The following is a 22,694-nucleotide window of genomic DNA, read 5'->3' on the forward strand; positions in this document are numbered from 1 at the left end:
TACTGAAGATTATATGATACGATATGTATATTAATATTGAGTTAGTATTATTACAAAGTGGGTATATCAAAGTATCAATAAGGTGTTACACAATTAAACATGCACATTTGCTCATGTTTAGTTGACGTTAACGTGTTAAAAGTTGAGTAAAAGTTGAAGAGATCACTTCATTATTATGGTTTAATGATTATTATTGTTGTTATTATTAATTTCTTTAGACAGAAAACAGTTATATAGAAACATGTCATTTATCTGAGGCAAAGCATTTCATAACAATTATGTTTTGTGTCTAGTGAGCATTTGTGATATTGATACTGAAGATATCGCGATATATATGTTGTTACTTAGATGTTACTACTGCTCTCGTGACTGAAATGAAATTAAAATTCAACAGTTTTTTTCACAACACAGGCTTATGCAACTATTGCTCAACTCGCATTATCTCAACATTGTAGTGACTTGAATGAAAGAATTCACAATGGCTTTCATGGTAATGTCGTTTTTTTTTTGTCTCCCAAAACCAAAACGCAAAACCCACCCATGATTAGTGAGGAAAACGTGCACACACTCACACACACACAGCCCTCACGTCTGTTCGCCTGTGTGTGTGTGTGTGTGTGTTTGAGAGAAGACCCGCCCACCTTAATAAAGACTGGACCTTCTCTTTTCCCCAATTCAAACAAAAGGAGACGGCGACGGGTCCGCGGCGGCGCGCATCGAGCACATCATCTGAGCACCTTGGAGACGCACCGGCACCGGCACAGACAGCGACGCACACGCTCACACACACACACACACACACACGCCCCTCCTGATCCACCTGAAGCATCCAAGCCGGTGAGAGCTGTCGTGTTTGAAAGCCGCGGAAAGAGAGAGTGCGCCCCGGTACATTTGAAGCCAGAACACCGTGTTCCCATGATGTCATACCTGTGGATTCTGCTAATAGGAAGCCTGCTGGCCACCGGCGCCAAGGCACAAGGTAATGATTTATGGCTAATTATGTCTGTCCAATTAATCAGCTCATTATTGCAAATGTGTCTGTCTGGCTCTGTGTTGGTGCATCTTCATCTCAGTCTCTGTTTGTCTTCACACTTGTTTATTTTCCCCCTGGATCTCAACAATCTTCCATTTTCCAGTTTCTCTCCTCATCATATGTCATATCTTCCTCCACAGTGTGTGTGTGTGTGTGTGTGTGTGTGTGATAGTCTGTCCACTGTCTGGATCCCTGTTGCCATGCCAATTAAATAGTTGTATTCTGCTTATTTGAATCTGCTTTGACTCAACAAATGAAAACAAATCAGTGTTTTTCATCTTCACTCGTGCAGTTTTTGTTTTCCACTCAACAGCCTTTGACATTATTAGGGAAATAGTTGTGTCATGTCATTTGCTAATATCATTTATGGACAGGACTGGAGTTTGTTGGTCCACACGGGTGTGGTGAACTCATTGTCCTTGCATCAGTAATTATCTTCATTTGATCCTCGTTGCTGCTCAAACTTCCCATCATCACGTCGCTCCTCTGTATCTCTCATTCTTCATTTTGTGATCCCTCTTCTTCTTCTTCTTGTTTCTCGGTCTATTGCTGGCTCATGGGCCCCTACCCTTCCCTGAGGCACATACAATAATGTCAGGTTTTCAAACCCTCAGTTAAAGCAAACATGCACATTGGACTGAAGATAGTTGAAAAAGTAGATAAGATGATGAGAGAAGATAAAGAGAGATGTTTTTAGTTAAATGAGAGTGGAAACATTAAATTATTTAAAGAAAAAACTGGAAAGAAAAAAGAAAGAGAAAGTCTGGGTAACAACAGGCCTCCTCATCAAACAAAATATGCAAACAGAAAACCAGATGAACGTTGGTGAACAAGGATGTAATCTGGCGTATTCTCGCTCTACCGGTTCACTTTTTATTACCAGACAAAAAGAGGAAACGCACAATACGCGCATGTGCATGGTTCCTTTTCTGTCTCTTTCCCACACACACACACTTCTTTATCTATATGCCCAACTGTAAGCCCAGTATTGAGGCACAGGAAATCTCAGTGGGTGTGTTTGCTGGTCTGCCTGCGTGTGTGTGCGCGCACTCATTCGTCACGCTGACACTGAAGAGAAGGGTTGCTAGGTCAGCTGCATGTGAGCACACATCATGCATGCAAGTTATCCAAGTTAAGGATAGGGAGTGTCCCAGTAACCAGATCCAGCTCTGGCTCAAGACAACACCCAGCAACTCAACTAGTTTCAGCGCCTTCCTCTCCCCCAGGGGCCTTCAGCATCTGTGTGTGTGTGAGATAGATAGGGAAAGAGAAAGTAGGTGTGTGTTATTATAACATCTTTAATGTACAGAACATGTGGGAGTGGGTAATTAATGTGAGTCTGTGCAGGAGTCGCTTACAAACCGTGTGTGTGGGTCTTCAGGGAAGATGAAAGTAAAACAAGCTCTGTGTGTGTGTCTGTGTCTGTGTGTGTGTGTGTACAAATGTGTGCAGACTTGTCTATGTTTACACCTTCACCTACCAACTGATAAATTGTTCTTCTTGTGCACACACACACACAGATTCTCTCACTGCTCCCATGGGGGCTGTTTTAAGGTGTGTGTGATTGGTGTAAACACGGCACTTTCTGTCCCCCAAACACACAATAGAACCATACCCGAGTGAACAATGTGCGCGGAGGTGCCGTCTTACACTGGACAAACATGAACAGGCAGTTTCTGGTGTACTATTACGGGGCAAAGTGTGGTTATTAGTTACACACACATGCATCCACACGCATTATTAGTCATTCAAGCACATGCACACCAGGTGATCTTGCACAATGCCACAGCCGGTGGACCCAAAGAGTCCGAAAATTAAATTCCTGCAATTTATGCCACGTGAGCCGCGTCCTACTGTGATTATTATTACACAACTAAATAGGCAGTGAATTCAGTTTGTTAAAACAAAAGTGAGTTGGACAAAAAAGGAAAGTTAAGAATACACGAGTCTGTTCCCAAAGAATGATATCAGGTGTCAAGGTAATCAGTTTTCCATTCCAGCGCCTAAAACTTCCGTAATTTGTCTGAAACACAATATAGTGCATGTTTCATAACACAGTCTCGATGTTGTATCGGCTGTTGTCATAGCAGCTCACCAACATGGTGGAACTTGCTGAGAGCGGTTAGTCATTTAACACTAAATATAACTTGTTCATAAGACGCAGAAGAAGCATAGATCATATATTTAAAAAAGAAAAGGGTGATTATTCTGTTTTTCTTTGGTGGCGCCAATCAGGAAGTGAACATGTAATGAAGAGGCGCCAAGAGGGGCGAATCTGCAGGTTGTAAAAAAAAAAAAAAAAAAGAAGTATTACAAGTTTTAGTCTCAATGTTGTCCCAGTTTTCAGTCAAATAAATGGAAAGTACAGCACGTGTGAGTAGGTTTGTTTCCATAATCGATTAATCTTGCGATTATCTTCTCGGTTATAGGACTTGTTTGGTCCATAAAATGTCAGAAATGATTCAGTTTGAATGATTTCTTTGTCACCTGGAGCAAAGGAAACACAACAAATCAGAAAACCGGTTTTAACTATTAAAAGAAAACACTCAAACCGATAAATTAATGATCAAAATGAGTCGACAATTAATTTAGTCATCGATTCATTATGGATTAATTGAATAGTCGTTGCAGCCCTGACACCAGTGTGTCTTACACCTGGTGTTGTCCTGTTTACAGGTGACGCGTCTGAACGTCCTGTTGTAAAACTGCTGCATGGCATCTGCCTAATTGCTAGTGTGGACACTTCAAAACAGGAGTTCAGGTTTTTACGAGTTACAGAACTTATATCTTAGAATGTTGTCACAAAACTTTGGCCAAATAACAGCCGAATAGAATCTTTACCTTTTTGCCAGAAGCAGATTCCCACTGCCCATAATATATTCCAAGCAGTGTCACAGTCTTGTTTTCAGTGACTATATAGAACATCGGAGTGACGCGATCGTATCGTATCGTGAGTGTTTTTTAAAGTGTAAAGGATGTTAAAGTGGTGAAGTGGTTTTCAATCGCAGAAACATTTCCCCCTTTTTTTGTAAAAGAGTAAAGCTACATTCCTGACATTTGCATTTGGGACCCATTAGAGAACAAAACATGTTTTCTGTTTGTTACCAACTGCTCTTCAGTTCAAGTTAAATATGATAATAATTTAAAAAAAAAAGAAAGAAAACAATATCAAACTGAATAATTACAGGTCTTAGAGTAGGATTGTCTATCCTGCTCACTGTGCCACACACAGACACTAGAATAATGATGAAGATGACATTTGAATTAAATATACAACTATAGCAGTAGTAGTTTAATGCAGTTTTTGATCTGGTTATGAACTTATGTTTCAGCCGAAATGTTCAAACCCAATGGAATCAGCTCTGACTGAACAGATTCACAGCTACAGGTGTTCTCTGAAAGTCTTTAGCTTTTTTTTTTTTTGAACAGTCATTGACTGTTAACGGTTGTCACTCACGTCACAGCCACATAATGCCGTGTATCCGATCTTGGTACCGCATACCAAAGTGACACACGTCTGATTTTTAAAATTGACGACCGGTTTTCTGTGTTCACACATTGATAAAAAAGATCTGAGTCACACCAACGGTAAAAAAAAAAAATCGGATGATTCACTTCAGGTTGGTACGTTGTATTAGTCACAAACTGTTCTCTATCTGGAGATTCAATCCATATTAAAAACGGGAGGATGTCTGATTATCAATCCATCAAGGCCTCCTTTCAAAGAGCACATTGTGACTAATAGTGTTTAGTTTCCCACATGTATAAAATGAACTGATTTTAGAGTTCACCCCTCGGGACTTTTTTTTTTTGCACATGCTGTACGGTCCCATGCAATAGCGTGCAGCTATGGCAAAGACACACTGATGACTCATCTGCCTTCAAGGAGAGCAGTGGCAGAGAAACAGATTGAGTAAAGATTTGGGAAAAGAGAGAATGGGGGGGGGAGAAAGAGAAGGAACAGGAAAGATGAGAGAAAGAGAGAGAGAGTTAAAGACAAGAAAGAAAAGGAGGGGAGGAGGGAGAGATTTGAATGTGCAACTGTTTGTTCCAGTGCAGCTCTAACTCAAAACAGGAGACCACTTACTCAACATGTAAGAGTGGGGATGAAGTTGTGTTGTGCACGGTTACATACGTGTGTGTGTGTGTGAGAGAGGGAGAGTGTGTTTTTTTTGTGTGTGTGTTTCGAATGAGGGGAAAAGGTGTGTTATAATTGTGTGTCTGTGCTGGAGGGAGATTGTGTGTGTGTGTGTGTTTGTAGCAGAGGTTGTGTTAGAGGAGGAAGTTGCAAACTGGATAGATTGGGAACAGAATGTTCCGTACAGTATGGGTGACAACAGACACAGAGTTTACATGAGAGAGCTACATACTTCACACATATGTGTGCATGTAAGCACAATGTCATGCAAAAGCACGCCCCCGCTCGATCTGCCTATACAAACATAAGCATGAGGGAACTTTTCCACTGTTTGATTTTGATGTTTTATCAGACAATGCAGGTAGACTGCGGGCCATGTGGTTGGTGTAGTAGTTTGCACGCTTGCCTTTGCAAGCGGGTTTGCGACTCGGTCAGAACAAGGGCCTTTCTGCATGGAGTTTGCATGTTCTCCCCGTGTGTGTGTGTGGGTTTTCTCGGGGTTCTCCAGTTTCCTTCCATAGTCCAAAAACATGCAGATTTGGGGATTAGGCAAATTGGACATATTGCTAAATAACTTTCTGTATTTATTACTTATTCAATTTCACTCGTCGCATGATGCATGTACAATGATACGCTGCGATCTAGTGGTGGTGCCGTCACTTTGCGGGTAACGCAATCGCCATGCATTGTGGGCAATGTAGTTTATGGTCAACGCACGCCTTAAAGCAGCATAGACCTATTTTAACACAGATTTTTAAGTCCAATGTATCACTCGTGGGCCACATAAAATGACATGGCGGGCCACATCTGGCCCCCGGGCCTTGAGTTTGACACATGTGCTCTAAATTGTCCGTAGCTATGAGTGTGAGAGTGGAAGGGAGACGGACCGGCGACCTGTCCAGGGTGTACCCTTGCCTTTCGCCTTATGTCAGCGTCTGAGATTGGCATCAGCATCCCCTGCCACCCTCATGTGGCGGATAAAGCGGTAGAAGATTAGCGAGTGAGTGAGTGAGTGTGGGCAGACTGCTGAGGAGACACATCAGCTGGCATCTTTACTTATTTCTGCCTCATTACCTCGAGTGCAGCGCCATAATACATCTTTGATTTGAACTGATTTCCAAGAAGGTTATGAAGATGCATCATGCCCACGCGATACATGCACACGCACGTGCCCGTGTTCTTCACTTAGCCCCGAATCACGTTTGAAATCAACGACTGTTCTGATTGCTTGGTGCAGTGACATTTGAGTGGAAAAAACAGCGAGTGAGAGAAAATAAAAGGCAGAACATGTGCGTGGGCCGAGTGTCTGAGCCCACATGTCACCTGAACAGCTCAATTCCAGAGGATATGATGGAATCACTTCACTTTTGGTCATGCCTCTCTCCCTCAATGCTCCACTAAGTCCGATGCAATCTCACTTGGCAAAGCATTGATCCGTCCCGCCAGAAAAGGATGATGCCTTTTTCTGATACCTTTGTTCCTGTTTTCTGGGTTCACTTGTTTTCATGTTACTGTATCATATTATGGAAATGCAGTGTTGTATGTTGTAGACAAATATTACTCATGGGTTGATATTTGTATTTGGAGAAAAGATACTGTCCCGGTTAACCAGCGCCTGGGTGAGAGCAATCATGTCGGAGAAGAGTTTGCTGTTTTCGGCTCCTTACATTCAACAGGGGAATGTCACAGCACTGGCTCAAACACACGCATACACACACACACACCATTTCTCACACAGTCTCAGTCTGACATGCTCTTTCTCATTAGTACAGAGTTGCAATTGCAGTGCTGAAGTCCAGACTTCATATGAGGCTCAGACAGGTCAGATGTAATGACGTGTCCGTCACCAAGCATCTGGCCAGGGTGTGGCTGTGCGTGTGTGGTCATGCTTTTAAAGACCTATGGATGAACTTACTGGTTAGATTTATTAGTTTTGGCCTCCAAATGCACGGCAATGAATATTATCAAGCTGTCCCTGAAACACAAGGGGAACTCAAATTGAGACATAATGTGAGTTGTCATGGTTGCCTCCTCTCTTCGTTTAAAAAAAAAAAAAAAGGATTGTTTCACTGGTTTTGTCAGTTATGTGATGTTTACTGAATCGCTATACTTTCTCCTCTGTTTAGATGATCTTGCACCAGCGGAGGAGGAAGTGGCTACAGAGGCTCCGGTCCCCGTGGCAGCAGTGCCAGAGGTCGACGGAGTACCTGGCGAGGAAACCGACGATATGACAAAGGTGAGCAGAGGGAATTTTCCGTGTTGGGGGGGGGGGGCTTACTGTGTGAAACCATTTGTAACAACTTACCTTGAAAGAGGCTGGGTCATAGAAAGGTAAACATTGGTTATTTGTAGATAACTGCAACACTTGTCTGTGTTTAGCCCTTGTGTTCAACTCAAACAATTGGCTAGCCAGCAGTGTTGCTACAGGGTTTGACCTTTAACATAGTGAATATATATCCATAAACCGTGGCAGTTCGCTGATCTCCTGTCCAGCTTTGAGCCAAGTGAATCATACAGAGTGGAACGCTGCTGGACACAAAAATCTATCTCCAAATGCCATTTGATAAGCTGACACATTTAAGCTGACTGAAACATGTGTGACTCGTGTGTGTGTTTGGTTGGATATGGAGGGTTAGGGTCTTCTTAAAATCCGACTTAACTGTGGAAGTCTTAAGATTTGCTTATCTGGATAATTTCATGACACAAATGCACTTTTAAGAAAGTACATCTTGTGCCAAATACAGGATATACCACCAACGACAAGTGCTTCTGAGCCAGATGCTGAGGTGGCTCCTGCAGGTGGAGATATAGTACCAGCAGCTCCTGAAGAGGATAAAACCGAACCAGCAGTTCCTGCAGTAGATATAACAGAACCAGCAGCTCCCGAAGAGGATAAAATAGAACCAGCAGCTCCTGAAGAGGATAAAACAGAACCAGCAGTTCCTGCAGTAGATATAGCAGATCCAGCAGCTCCTGAAGAAGAAGCAACAGAACCAGCAGCTCCTGAAGAGGCTAAAACAGAACCAGCAATTCCTGCAGTAGATATAGAAGATCCAGCAGCTCCTGAAGAAGATGCAACAGAAGCAGCAGCTACGGAGGAAGATGCAACAGAAGCAGCAGTTCCTGCAGATTCAGCAACTCCAGAAGAAGATAAAACAGAACAAGCAGCTCCTACAAAAGATACAATGGAACCAGAAGCTCCAGCAGCTGGGGAAGAAGAACCAACTCCAGCAGCTGAGGATACAGATGCAGCACTGCCTGCAGCTGAGGACACAGATGCAGCTGAGGACACAGATGCAGTAGCAGCAACAGAAGGTAATCCATTTAAAAACATACATTGACAATGATGAAAGAACTACACTTTTTGTGTTTGTTAATTAATACGTTATTAGTTATTTCCTCACTGAAAACCTACCTTGATCCCAGAATGATTCTTTGTTCATTGTTGCTGTGCAGTGTTTTAATCAAGCACATGTTTGTTATAGTGCAGTCACAGTGAATACAAAACTCATTCAATTAGTTTGTAGGTTCTAGTCTCTGCCACAATGTCCACTGCTTTATATCAGCTTGTATCATACCCTCCATTTCCACCAGGAATATCAATATTCACACTGAAAAGCAACAGGTATAATCATAATAAGAACATGCTTCAGGATGTGGATGAGCTTTAATCTGAGGTCTCATACAACTTCAACATGCCCCCTACTTCCTCTACTAACTCACTAAAATACCCTTCCACACATTCTCTGTTTTCGCACGGTCCAACGGTGCATTCAAACAAACCAGGACACTGGGTAAATGGATGGTAAAAACAAATAAATGAACTAATACTTGACCTCTTCTTGGTTCTGTTTGGTGTTCTCTTGTCCAGAACCAGCAGCTGATGCAGAGACTGAGAAACCAGCATTCGATGTAGAGGAGGAGGAAACAACTGCAGAACCTGATGTGACACCTGGTCCTCCGATGGCGGTCAGTATTACCCTTTAGTATATCTTATTAAAGTCACCTTGGACAAATAGAAGCTATGCAGACACATTTCATTCTAAATAGAAGTGTATATACATAGGCTTTAGAGAAGTCATTGTTAAGTTATGTTACATCTTTATGTTTATATACAATTTAATACTGCTTTTTATAGATCGGACCAGATGATGTGTCTTCAGAAGAAGAAGACGATAAAGAGGAAGAGCCAACTGAAAAAACTAATGATACCAATTTGATTTCCGTTGTTGAGGAAATTATTGTCTCAAATGACAGAACAGGACTGCATGCCCAGTTTCCTCCAGGTAAGAAAATACAAAGATGTACATTTGCGCAAAGTTCACACTTATGGTTTATATCCCAGTGTCAGTGTTTTAGAGTTTGATGGCTACAGACATATACTTTCTTCCAGAGGTGGAAAAAGTGCTAAAATATTGTACTCAAGTAAAAGTACCAATACTTTGATTAAATGTTACTCAAGTTGAAGTAAAAGTAGTCATCTGAAAATGTACTCAAGTAGAAGTAAAAAGTAGTTCATTTGAAATGTACTTTAAGTAAAAGTTACTTAGTTACTTTGCGTGGGGTGTGAGGGTAGTAGAAATATGACAAGGGCTCAGAAATCCAAAACTATTTTGGAGCTCACGCTCGGTGCGACACAGGATATTCCGTCACTTTTGGCGCACGCCCTCTATGTTCACGGGCCAGTGCTGGTGCTAATCACATCATCATTCGTCTGGTTCTGGTGTATATTTTCCCCCTGTAGGTCTTCATTGTGCTGAATTTTGATTTTTACTCAGTAACAGATAGGATTTATAAAGTAACTAAGTACAATACTTGAGTCAATATGTACTCAAGTAAAATAGAAAATCCTGATTTCAAATTGTACTAAATACACAAAAAAAGTATTCAATACAGTAACTTGAGTAAATGTATTTTGTTACTTTCCACCTCTGCTTTCTACCTTTGTCTCTTTTTTGACACTGACAATACGGGAAAGTTGTGGTTTCAAACTAATGACATATATATGTGATATTATAGAATAGGATAGGATATTGCTACATGGGTGAGTGGGTTAGTGATTACCGTTCATCATTGTATCTTAAGACTCTATCATGCAAAGCCCAAATCATAATCAGTACCATTCAGCAAACAATGTTCAACCGTGAAGGCACCGTTTATGCTGTTTATTTCCTCATCTTACGACCTGTTCCCTTCTGTGGTGAATGAAGAATGATGGCATGTTATTAAAAAAAACAATACCTGGCACAACGGTTAACTGTCGCAGCATTCAGAACAGTCAATCAAAGATGATCGGTTTTAAGATTAAGTACTTGTGAAATGTGTCAAAAAAAGTATCTGCTATTCATTGTCCCGACAGTTTTGGAACGTTGCATAATCTCTTAGAGTGTGTGTCTGGTCCTCTAGAGAAAGAAATCCACCGATTATTATTTCTGAGTAGAACTCGATGTATTCTACAGATGATCTCACCCCTTAAACATGCATGTCCTTTACATGAAGAAACTGTACAGACTTGTTTCTGAAGCATCTGCTGCTCCTTTTCTCTGCTACATTTTTTTTCTTCTTACAAATAACATGTCATGTTGTATCACAGTAGCAACAACACTGAGAAAGATCTGTACTAAAATATTCCAAAGACAATAGTCTGAGTAAGACACCGATTACCTTAACCTAAATAAGGATTATACTGTGTATAATAATTGTGCAGCACCTTCCTTGAATGGCATTTTATGAATGAACTGATACAGTCCTCTTTCATTGCAAGATAATTCCCTTTTGAGATGCTGATGATTTTGTCATTGTATTCAAGGTGATTAACAGATTAGTGGCTATAGTGATCCCTGCATGTGGATATTACACGCATGGATGCAAACATGACTCTATTCTTTGTGCTTGCCAACAGGTAAAGAAGAGATTGAAGCACCTGAGGTGAATGCAGGTGTGTTATTATAATTTTTTTTTTTACTTTCTCAAACCACATTAAATAAGCCTCCACCCTTCTGGAGCCAAGTTTTGGAGCCCAAGTAAAACAAACCACTGTAATTGCTTATGAGTTTGATGAAAGTTGTTTTCATCTTGCAAAGGCACCAGAGGACAGTAGTTAAAACCGCTTTGTTTTTAATACACGATTACCACAGTAACAGTGAAGCGGCATGTTAAGGAACCATAGCAGTGTTAACAGAGGAAGGTCTGAGTTGGAAACTCACTGAACTGCATTTATTGAAGTGTTTGATGAGTGAGCTTTTTCAGGCTCCACCCTGCATTGGTCTGCGTGTGAGGTACGTCGTTTCTCAAACTCTGACTCAGCTACAGCGCTGCTCCTCCCTGAGCAACCACCTGCGAGTAAAGAGATGTGAAGGATGTCATTTTTACGATTGTTTTCATTTCCTCTCGAACAAGGCCATCTGAAAGTGTATCTCTGAATACGTTATTTAGCAGCATATTACATTTCATTTGACCCCAGAACTGCATATGAAAAATGGGTCCATGTCCTGCTTTGATGAATTCTCATGTCCTATTTTTCCTGCAACTCCCTTTTCACGAACAAATTAATGGTTAACAGATGTGCCTTTCTTCAGGAAAAAAAAAAAAAAAAAATACAAATCATCTGAGAAGGTTATGAGATTGGATTTAGGCCCATACAGCTTTACCTCCTCTATTGTACATGGTATGGTTTGAGTAAAGGGAACCGCCCTCAGTGATTTTATCACAGTTCACTCCCCTGAATGTAATGGACATTTGTAAATATTTAAAAGTTACACAAAGTCAAGTAGAGCCGTAAACGCAAGCACATAAAGGAATTATAAAGAGGAGAAAGTGTGAGTAAAAGAAGAAAGAGTGGACACTAAATACATATCAACACAGGTGTATTTGAGCTTTGGCTGAACATATAGTTATACTTGAAACACAGTTATCTGTGGAAAATTTTGCTTTACAATGTGGCACAGAGACCTTTGCCAATTTACCTCCAGTATCAGTCACTGGATCGTTTTGCCTTTGAGGTTATATCTGCCATAAATTAGGTCACTGATCCTACCCTGCCCTGCCCAGTCTGAAATTGCTTTCAGTTGCACACTTGGGGTTTCCCCCCCTGTGAATGTAGAGTCAATGTAAGTTATTGTCCCTGACAGATAATATGCTTTAATCTAAGTCAACACCAGTCAAAAGGATCCCCATCACACCCTGGTGAAATATGGTCGCGTTTCACAGTCCCCACTGACGACAGTTTCCAGCATGGTCGATTAAAATCACAGACTATAGCGCAGTTCCGTGTGTTACATGTGTTTGCCCAACATCTGGAAGATATTCTCATAGACAGATGAGAAAAGATAATATCCATATTTGGATTAATATCACAATTCTGTCACCAATGTTGCCTTAAATTTAACTTGCAAGATGCTCTTGTAGGAGAGCAACCAAAATACATTAAGAAGCTCTGAATTATAATCCCTAGTATCAGTTATTGATCGTCTAAGAGTGGGAGTGCAACAAATGGAGGACACCATCTGTTTACCTTTAGCTTTTCCCAAGCACATGAGGGAACTTACCAGAGAGGATGTAAACTCCACTCTTCCTCTCTCCGTTTCCTCCTCCTCCTTCTCAGCTAGTAATTTTCTTCCCAGTTGTTAAACAAAAACATACAATGGGTGAATTCCAATTCCTTACTTAACCCTCAATCTTAACCCTCAATCTCAAAATTGCGCACTCCCGCTAGTGCAAGTGCTGTCCCGATTCTCCGAAAAATTAAGTTGAGGGGCTAGTTTAAGGCATGGATGTATTATATGAACTGGATAGAGCACCGCCCCCTCGCTTCCGTTCATTCTTAGGAAGCTGCTCACCCAGCGCATATGCCAAAAAAGTTTTTTGACTTCCGAGTTTATTTCCGGGTTATGGGGCCCATAGAGCATGCGCAGTAGTGTCACTACCATATAAAGATCTATAAAAACCCATGTCCATGTCTCGAGGTGTCTTTTACAGGCGTCTCTTTTACTATTGCGGTCAATGGGAAAGTTGCTTTTTGGGCTTTTGGGCTTTTATGGGGTTTTCTGTTGCAGTACCCACAGTGGCCACCATGTAAAAATTGTCTTCAAGGCAGAGGGGTGGTGCTGTATCCAGTTCATATTATACATCCATGGTTTAAGGGCTTGGGAGCAAGGGCTACCCAGAATGCATTGCGTGTTTTCACATCACAAAGATGATAGAGAGTAAATAGAGATATAAAAATTATGAAAATCATTGTATTATCTTAGTTTAGGCCCATATTATGGATTACATAGTCGCGTAACATTTATTTTTATTTTACGATCTTTTGTCAATAGCCGGCCGGTGCGGGACACGCGATCGTTGACATTTCAATAAGCCGTGGTGTGTGGTAACTGTCAGCTGAATATGTCCGTGGTTGTGGTATTTGTATGAGTATCATCTTATAACTAACTGACAACCTAATAACTTGACTGACAAACGGATCGTAATAAATAATCGTGACTTAAATGTGTTCTTCTTCTTCTTCTTTTTTGGAGTTGACAGACTGGACGCAGCTTTCGCGTTATTCTGCCCCCTACAGTCTGAAGACGTATCTGCATTTAAGGGGGTGTCCCATTTCTAAGTGACAAAATAACCCTCAACACTTGGTTTTGAGGTCCAGTTAAGATTAAGGGTTGAGCTTGAGGGTTAAGATGCTGACATTTATGAATGACAACGTGCGAGTAGGTTAGACCAGTTATCAGCCATTTATTTCCCTCTGGTGATTGAGTGACCCTGTTGAAACAAAAGGGAGCTAATCCCAAATACATACAAGATAAGGCATTTGTACATTTCGCCTGTTCTTTTCATGACATTTTCTGTTGAAACTGGTATCACGTCATGTTACTTTGATCTTTATCAGCGTCTCATGAACAAAAACCCTGAGGCAGGTTCGTCTGCATGCACCTGGTGTGCTGGCTACAGTTTACCATCAAACCGACAGAGTACGGGCTTCGCCACATAGTTTGTAGCACCTGACGACTTAAAGATAAACTGTGATTTGACCCTTTCTTCTGCTGGGTTGCTATACTTTGACTGACCTCTGTTCCCATAGCATGAGATTAAGTTAACTTGTTTTTAACCTCTTGGGTTAAAAATGAATCACTTGCCACAAGGCACTTGGACAGAAATGCACGAAACAGAAGCAGCTCCCTTCAATGTTCACCCTTCATCTCTCCACCTGAAAGCTGATTCATCTAAGCTGGCATAATCATTATAATCAGGTGAAAGGAGCTGTATGCTTAGTGCTCTGCCATTAAAGGCTTTGTCAAGTTGAAGCATGCAGAGGGCAGCCGTGATGTCACAGGCGTGTACAAACAGGCATCAGCGGGGGAAGATAACAGGGTCTTTTGCATATGGATTGAATCAAAGATCAGAGAAAGGTGTGCCGTTCATCAGATATCAGAAATCTCTCTGGGATTATGAAAGCATTTTTATATATGTGTACATAAGAAACTGTTCAAGCATGTTTTATTGCTATGAGTGTGTGTGTGTTTCCAGACTGATTAGGACAAAAATTCTAGACCTTTTAATGCCTGTGTTGAGGAAAAACTACCATAAAGACAACCATCTTGCTCACAGCTTCTTCATTCACTCTAATTATTCACAAATTGCTATTATTTATATGTTTTTTTTATTAAGATTTTTCTCTTTCTCTTTGTAGCGCACGCAGCTGGCAGCTCAGGAAATGGTAAGGCCTTTTTTGATTCATTATTATGAAATATACACATCACAAACAATCTAATACAGAATTATAAGAGGATATAATGCTCAGAGACAAACGTCTGTTTTAGTTCAAACAACGTTGAGGAGTGTTTTACCCATGAATCCTCTGGTGTCACATAACGACGTCTTAACTGGAAATAAGATCACGTGACATCGGTTTGTTCCTGTTGTTCCTTTTTTTTTTTTTGATCAAAAGATATGCATTTACCACAACGTGTGACTAACCAGTTTGTAAATGGCGCAGTATAATTTTTAATTGTGTGTTTCTTTTTTTTGTTCATTAGATGATCAGAAGACCAAAGGTGAGTCATCCTTGTTGTTAATTTTTTTTTGTTTTGGACACATCTTCTTAGCCACACACACACACTACCCCACACATACCTGCAGTATACACATTCCCCTATTGTCTTATGTTATGCAAAGAGCCCCAGGCAGGTGCTTTGTTGTGGCATGACATTTTAAAAGCTTTTTTTTTTTTTTTTTTTTTTCTTCAGTAAGAGTCTTTGCATAATTTCATGAAAGACAAGTTCAGGCAAAGGAGGCAAATGGTAATAATTGTTCCTTTTAAGTGGTAAAATATATTAGGCGATGACTCCATACTAAAACTTCTTGAGCAAATCAGTTTCTAGCCAAACTACTGTTTCCAAATTAATTTGTCTGTATTTAGAATCCAAACGTGTGGCTACTGCTGGCCACAAGTCAAATTTGGTACTTTGTGTTCTGCAGTCGTGCACGTGCGTGTGCACGCGCGCCGCTGCCTGCATCCATCTACCCCTGTTTGCTCTCCCTGAAAATACGACATTCCTACATTTTTCCACCCAATTTCACCGGCTAATTTCCCCCCTTTTCCTTTTTTTTAATTCACCTTGAGTCGCATGAGAGGCTTCTCCCTCACCTTTTACTTTGTCCGTGGCTTTGTTTACTCTGCTCTTGTAATCTTTTTTTCTTTCAGCTGCTGAGTCACCATCTATACTCCATTAGCCTGTGTCCTATCCATCTGCCCTTCTATTGTCACCATGTCCTCCCATTACATGTTGACTGATGCCACTGCAGAAACAATAACAGTCTAGTTATTAAAAGAGATGGAAAGGGGATGGAAATGGGGAAGAAAAAAAAACAATATATTGGATTAGTTTTAAAGCATATAATCTATTGAATTACAGTTAATAAATTCTAAATTGCAGAAAAGCTGTTTCAAAATTAATGTTTTATCAACTGTTTTGTTCTCTAGTCTGCATCTGCATCTGCTTTTTCTTTGGGAGTAAATTTAGAAGCTTGTAGCATCATAATAAATCAACCATGAACTGTTTTGCCCCAGATATTATATCAGTGCACCGACTGCGCAACCAGACCTTGAACACTACACTATATCGTACATATAATGGTGTTACATCATAAAAGAAGAAATGCTGAATTTAAAATAACATTTATTAAACCCTTTTGCTCACGAACCACTTTTGCTTGAAATGTCAATAGACTATGAAAGGTATCCGCTGTATGCAATGACACAGCGTGACAACTATTCCGATCATTCATTGCTGTCATAGCAACCGAGTGGCAGATGCAGACAGATTTATGCTGTCACTGTGAACGCTTTCATTTGGTCGTCTCAATTGTGGGACGGACGTGTGAAAAGAGATCGGGGGAATGTTGGAACCAGATGATTCGTCTCTCTCTCTCTCTCTCTCTCTCGCTTTCCTCTCCCTCTTGCTTGCTCTCTTACACACAGCGACACACAGATTCACAGCCGCTGAGGCGTGCACGCACACCATTGAGCCTCAGCGCTGGAACGTCTTTCATTATCTTAATTGCAAAATGGCATCCTGTGGTGTCGCTGAACATCCGTACACGGCCGTGACACAAAAAACCCCATTCAGCGCACACATCTGTTTGAGAAAGCTCAGGCCAATATGCGTAGAGTTCAGTTGTGTGCGCCGTGTGATATTGGACTATGTCGCTTGCAGCTGTCGAGCGCTGGTATCAATTATCCTTTCATTATTTGTTTGCCATCTTTGTTCATTTGCAGAAGCCAGTTCCAGCTCTGTAGCAGGCATTGTGTGTGGAATCGCTGTGGCTGCTGTGGGAGTGGTTGCAGGATACTTCACCTATCAGAAGAAGAAACTGTGCTTCAAAGAGAGACAGGGTAATTACCTCGCTCATTACATAACGCATGCACACAAAGCTTGATATCTGACTGAGCTGACATTATACAACTTGGCAAACAAGTCAAGTCTAACGTCATTTCAGTGTTACGTCTCAACTTAGCTTCATCCACAATCACAACTGAACATGCTTAATTAAAGAAGCAGTCATGCGGCAGACGGTAGTGTAAGATGCAGAAAAAGATTTCTGGTTATTTGTTTGCTGTTTTAAAGGCTGCTAAGCACATGTTTTGTAGGTCAGCAGTTCTTTGTCGAGACAGAGCAGACTCAGCTGTACAAATTGTTGTCAGTGACACTTAACGCACATACACCCTGCACACCGATACTGCCAATTCAGCAGTGCTGTCATTTACAGTCAACATGAACGGCAGAGATAATGGAACAAATGTCAGATTTAGCACAGGTATTGTGCTGTAAATAGTAAGCTGTTATTTATCAGTTTACTTAAAGGTCCCTTATTATGCGAAATCAACTTTTTAATAATTTTAATACTTATATTTGGGACTCTGGAGGCCCTACCAGTTGCCAAAGTGTGAAAAAAGATGACTCACTCATGTTTTTGTGGTCCTCCTCAGTCTAAGTACAGGAGATAAAACACGGGATGATGACTTCTGCGCTCATTGGGACGTCACAATGCGCTAAATTCTTGGAGTTGTTGTCTTGCGGAGCTCCGTTTTGTCTGTATAATACGCAAGAATGTTGGCGAGGGGCAACGGTATCTGAAAACCGGAAGTCCACATAGTCCATGAAAAGTTATATTCTTGGATTCACAGTGCAGCAAAGAGTTCTACACAAACTTCCAGTCTCAGAGGATTTATCTGTCCAATGGATACATTTTATATATGATGGTAATGTGCTTGCTAGAGCCTGCAAATGATCACTTTTTCAAATGCTAACTGCTGCTAAGTTTTTTATTTTTATAAGAGATACTACTAAACAGGCTGTTTTGGCAGGGTGATTGAACTGCTGTGGTGCTTCATCCTTATGGTATTTTGACCAAAGCATGTCACAGACATGTTCATTAGGACACCAGGGAACTAGTTTAACTTGGAGAAATAGGGTATAATATGGGACCTTTAAAGTGAGTAAACATCTCGTGAACAATTGAATTAATCATTCTCCTCTGAGACGTTCTGAGAGAGTTTGTTCTAATAAAGATAAAATATTCTCCCTGGTATGAAATCAAAAGGCTGTAATTGGTAATGTCATTAGCATTTATAGCCCCAGTCCTGACTGGTTTTCACATAATTTTACACCATAAACAAATGAAACCAATTTACACCGTGTGGTGATGATAAGTAATTAGCTGTGAGAATTATTAACATTCTCAGAAACTCCCCCCTCCCCTCCCTAGGTAATCTCACTCTCATGCCTAATTTATGGTCAGTGGGACTGTGTAGCTTCACAGTTTGTCTTTTCTTCCCGAGGCAACACCATGAAGTGATCTTTGTTAATTAGTGAGAAAATTAGCTAATTAGCCGAAATGCCTGTGGAATTCAAATTGACATGCGATGCGGTGTCGGCTTCATTTTTTTTTGCCTTGTCTGTTGTTTTGCATGATCAGAGGCGGATCCAGAGGCTGCGCGCAAGGCTGATACGGCAGAGGCTCAGTCGGATCCCCAGGGTACGACTCAAAACACATACATGCACGCTGTGAACAACACGTCCACACGTTACAAGGATTACTTTCAAATGCTTTGACCTTTAACAGTGTTTTTTTTTTTTTTTTTCAACATTTGCAGTCCTCAGCAACCTGCTCAACTCCTCCTAGACCAGCACTGATCACATGACTGACTGACTGCACCAACTCCAGTCAACAACGTGGCAATCTCACTGTTAGGTTCTCTCCTTGATAGAGCTATATTACTGTGAGGCCCTAGAGTAGGGCTCTCTCTCTGTGTGAGTGTGTGTGTGTGTGTGTGTTAGGGATGAGTATCAGTATCGGTCAAATACTGGTCAGAATCACTGGATCTGATATTGGGGGGAAAAAAAGCAAAAACATAAAATTTGATATGATCCAATTTTGGATGGGATGCACAGGTCTGCCACGCTGCAGTGATCATGTGAGCTATGCTGTCATAATTTCAAGATAAATGTATTGAAAGTTACTGAAAACTCTGTTATCGGCACCAGACCTGAAAAAAAAGTGGTGTTGAGTCATCCCCTCGTGTGTTTGTGTGTGCGGTGTGAAATTAGATTTTAGAAAAAGAAAAAAAGCAAGTAAATATCCTCTATGTGAACGTTAGGGGTTTTAAGATTGTTTTAAATCAGAAAAGCATTCAAGTAATCGGTCCAATTTTTTGTACTTTAAACCAAATCCAGTCTTTTTCAGAGGAGCCACTAAAGAGATGAAATCTCAAATTCAGCATGACCATGAGATCGCCAACTCACAGAACTACCTTTTTGAAAAAAATTAGTCGTTGAAATAGCTGCCATCTAGTTCCAGTAAGTGAATGTGAATATAAACAAATAACAAATTGTGATGTTGTAGTTGTTTCACTTGAATTTACTGAATCCCTACAAGTGGGATTTTCATTTTCTATCGCTTTCATAGTTTGAGCCATCCATATCATTTTCAAAAAAATCCACTCAGTTATGTGAATTATATATATTTTTTGTCATTTCCAATACAGTTATCTGCATTATAAATGTAGGATAAATTAATAACTAGGGGCTTCAATAACTGCCACTGCATTTCCTGGCGATGACACTGTAGGACCTTTTTTTAACAGCAGAAATATTGACTTGTTAAAGTAGCAGAAGCTGTGGCCTTTCGGTTGCAATTAACAATGGCTTTGTTCTATTCAAGAGCCCCAGTCACAAAGAAATCTCCTTTGAAAAGGCCTATAGGATCTGTGATTCTGGTAATTCTCTTAAATGGTCCAATGTGTGTTCATAGGGCCACTGATGTCACTGTATGTGTGTGTCTGTGTGTGTGTGTGTGTGTGAGTGGGTGTTTGTGTGTCTTTTGATTGGTGAAGGGGCTTGGTTTTTAAATCATATTGGGTCTATAACACTTCTCCTCAGTCAGTACAATGAATTAAACACTCGAAAAAAATAAAAACGAAACAAAAAGGACGTCCAATTTAAAACACTTTTAAATTCATTTTTCCCCAGATGTACTGAGGAGACTTGTCATTAAATCCTGTCCAGTCCTGTTTCAGTCAGTAGATGAATGTTCACCTGACATGAGCCAGAGGTCAAAGGAGGACATAGTGGTAATGTATTAGACATTGTTCTAATGTAGTGTGTGTTTATCTAGTTGTGGTGCAGTAGTTTCTTCTCTAGAGTGCCTTTTACTGACGCAGCCTGACTTGACCAATTTACAGACAAATAGAAGAAACCACACATTACAAATATTAGACTGAGGTATACAAATTATGGAAAATGTTGGTTGAACATATTTAGGGCCAGTTTTTTTTGGGGGATTAATATTGCGCCCCCCGGTAATTTCAGCTGTGAAATTCTCTACGCTGCGTGTCTCTTTATTCGAACAAGTCAGTTGCTGTCACAGTGTTTTTGTATCATTCATATCGCCACATTACAGATGTCACTCACCTGTGGTTTTTATAGGAATTTAATATTCTGCAGTGGTGCCTCAGAGCTGATACAGATAATCTTTAGTCAACTTCGCTTGCTGTGGTATTTTGTGATTACTATTGTGAAATGCCGAAGCAGTGCTCTTTAAAAAAAAAAAAAAACAACGAAAAAAAAAATACTTCCGCCGTAGCACAAAAAAATATAAACTTCTGAATGTCTTTTTGTCGCCTTGCATTTTTGTACTCTCTCCTTTTAAACATAGCGGTTGCATAGTGCTGCAGTTCATGTTAAGTGTGTTACTTGTAAAGCACCGTATAGCTGCAATACAGGACAGAGACTGTTCCTAACAGCCTTGCCTCAAGCCGAGAAATATTAAGTCTGTGATGTCGTGTATTGATTAATTCTACTGTATGAACATGTGGACTGGATGCCAGCTCAAATTTTGGTTTGAACTGACTTCTTACCCTGTAATCTGTGATAAACCGAGTTTCTCTTGGCACGCTGAGCGAGCGGATCGTGTGTCTGAAAGCTCTTATTACATCAACTACTTTTTGGCATGGAGTGAGAATGCACAAAATATCCACTAAATAACAGTACAAGCTTTCAGAAATAGCCACTGATGCCTTCAGAACAGCTGATTACCCTTTTAACGCCGTTCTCATCTTTTCTGTACTCTGCAATCACTGCAACAGGGATCCGCTTAAGTACACTGTTTCCCTTCAGTGCACAAACCCAAACCTTTACTGATTGAATGTCACGGAGGCAGAAATGTGGTTACAATGACTGAATTTGTCTGACGTCCCACTCTGCATTTTTGCTCCAAGCAGTCGGATCCTCTTGTGTAAACACAAACAGTTTTAAAGCAGAATGTAAACAAAGGGTTAACCTTTAACTCACTGGGTCCTGAAGTGCACTTCCCAGATAATGTTATCAGATAATGCATCATTAAAAGGCACCAACCATTCCTGCCTTATACCATCTTTTGGAATATTCCAGAGAGGAAAGCAAAGAACAATGTCACCATCAGAGAGAAACGATGAAACAAGCAAGAGATGTTTTGCAGGTTATTTTAATAACAATCTCTTTGGGAGAAGCACTTTCCTATCCTGTATACATCTTGATCCATTAAACACATTTAGATGATTCATTTTTGATTTTGACCATTGCAAGACTTTTTTTTTTTTTATTTAAATATCTTGTGTTTTTTTTTTGTGTTTTTTTTTGCATAGAAACTGTTTTCTTTGTTTTTGTCATCTGGCACTTGTGTTGGTCTTCTGGAATTGTGTAAATAATGTTTGATGAGTCAATTAAATGTGGGAGTTGGTGTGTTAATCCCCTGCCAAACATCTATGGGTGTGTGTTTGTTTCTACAATAATAATTTTTTTTTTAGAAATAGGAAAAAAACACCTTTACATGAACATTATGTTCCTGTATGCTGTAGTCTCTTTCAGTTGCTTGTAATGTTCCCTCGGTGTCTGCAGAGCATTGGATTGCCAATAAAACATCCGTACTATGTAAATTACTAACCATAGGGAACTTATGCACACAGTTTGGAGGCATCCAAATGATTTATGGTGACAGGTCCACTTGAAACTCAATTAAGTCATATTTGCAAACCTGTTTCGGGTGGTGGTGGTGGTGGTGGTGGTGTTGCCCAATGAACCTGTACATGTTCCTGTAAATGTGTGCATTTGTCATTTTAAACCTGTCAGTCATGACAACAGGAAACCACTCAATTACACCGAGCACTGCCGGCAGCAGTGGACGACTGGTATTGATTCAATTATGGAGTCAATTTAATTCCAGATGTTTGTCAAATAAGGGGTAGAATAAATAGGTTAAAAGAAATTCAGAAGAATGTGGCAGAATTAATGTTTTAGCTGGTGTATAGATTATACTGCACTGTCAAATTATAATAATAACTTTTCTATTATCATATCTGGTTGCAACTGACTTCTCCCTGACTTGTGCAAACTCCTATAACTATGGTGAGCTATAGTGTCACTTATGCTCAATTAGATATGAAAACATACAAAAAAAATTTTTTTTATATTATGGCATTCTCTTTTATGA

The 22,694-nt window shown here is 40.4% G+C and overlaps 1 protein-coding gene across 1 annotated transcript; it reads left to right on the top strand.

The window, feature by feature from the left end:
* Positions 1-918: 918 nt before the first annotated feature.
* On the top strand, positions 919-19,241 carry LOC310942965 (uncharacterized protein; the record flags this gene model as incomplete). The annotated part of the gene is made up of 11 exons (XM_083908439.1): positions 919-979; positions 7,298-7,407; positions 7,916-8,486; positions 9,043-9,140; positions 9,310-9,457; positions 11,074-11,109; positions 14,857-14,883; positions 15,203-15,220; positions 16,945-17,061; positions 18,645-18,704; positions 18,823-19,241. The coding sequence occupies 11 exons, from the start codon at positions 919-921 to the stop codon at positions 18,849-18,851; spliced, it is 1,275 nt and encodes a 424-aa protein (XP_083764565.1). The 3' UTR covers positions 18,852-19,241.
* Between the last annotated feature and the right edge of the window lie 3,453 nt (positions 19,242-22,694).

The sequence above is a fragment of the Microchirus variegatus genome (genome assembly GCF_963457635.1).
Source record: "Microchirus variegatus genome assembly, chromosome: 22".
Classification (NCBI taxonomy): Eukaryota; Metazoa; Chordata; class Actinopteri; order Pleuronectiformes; family Soleidae; genus Microchirus; species Microchirus variegatus.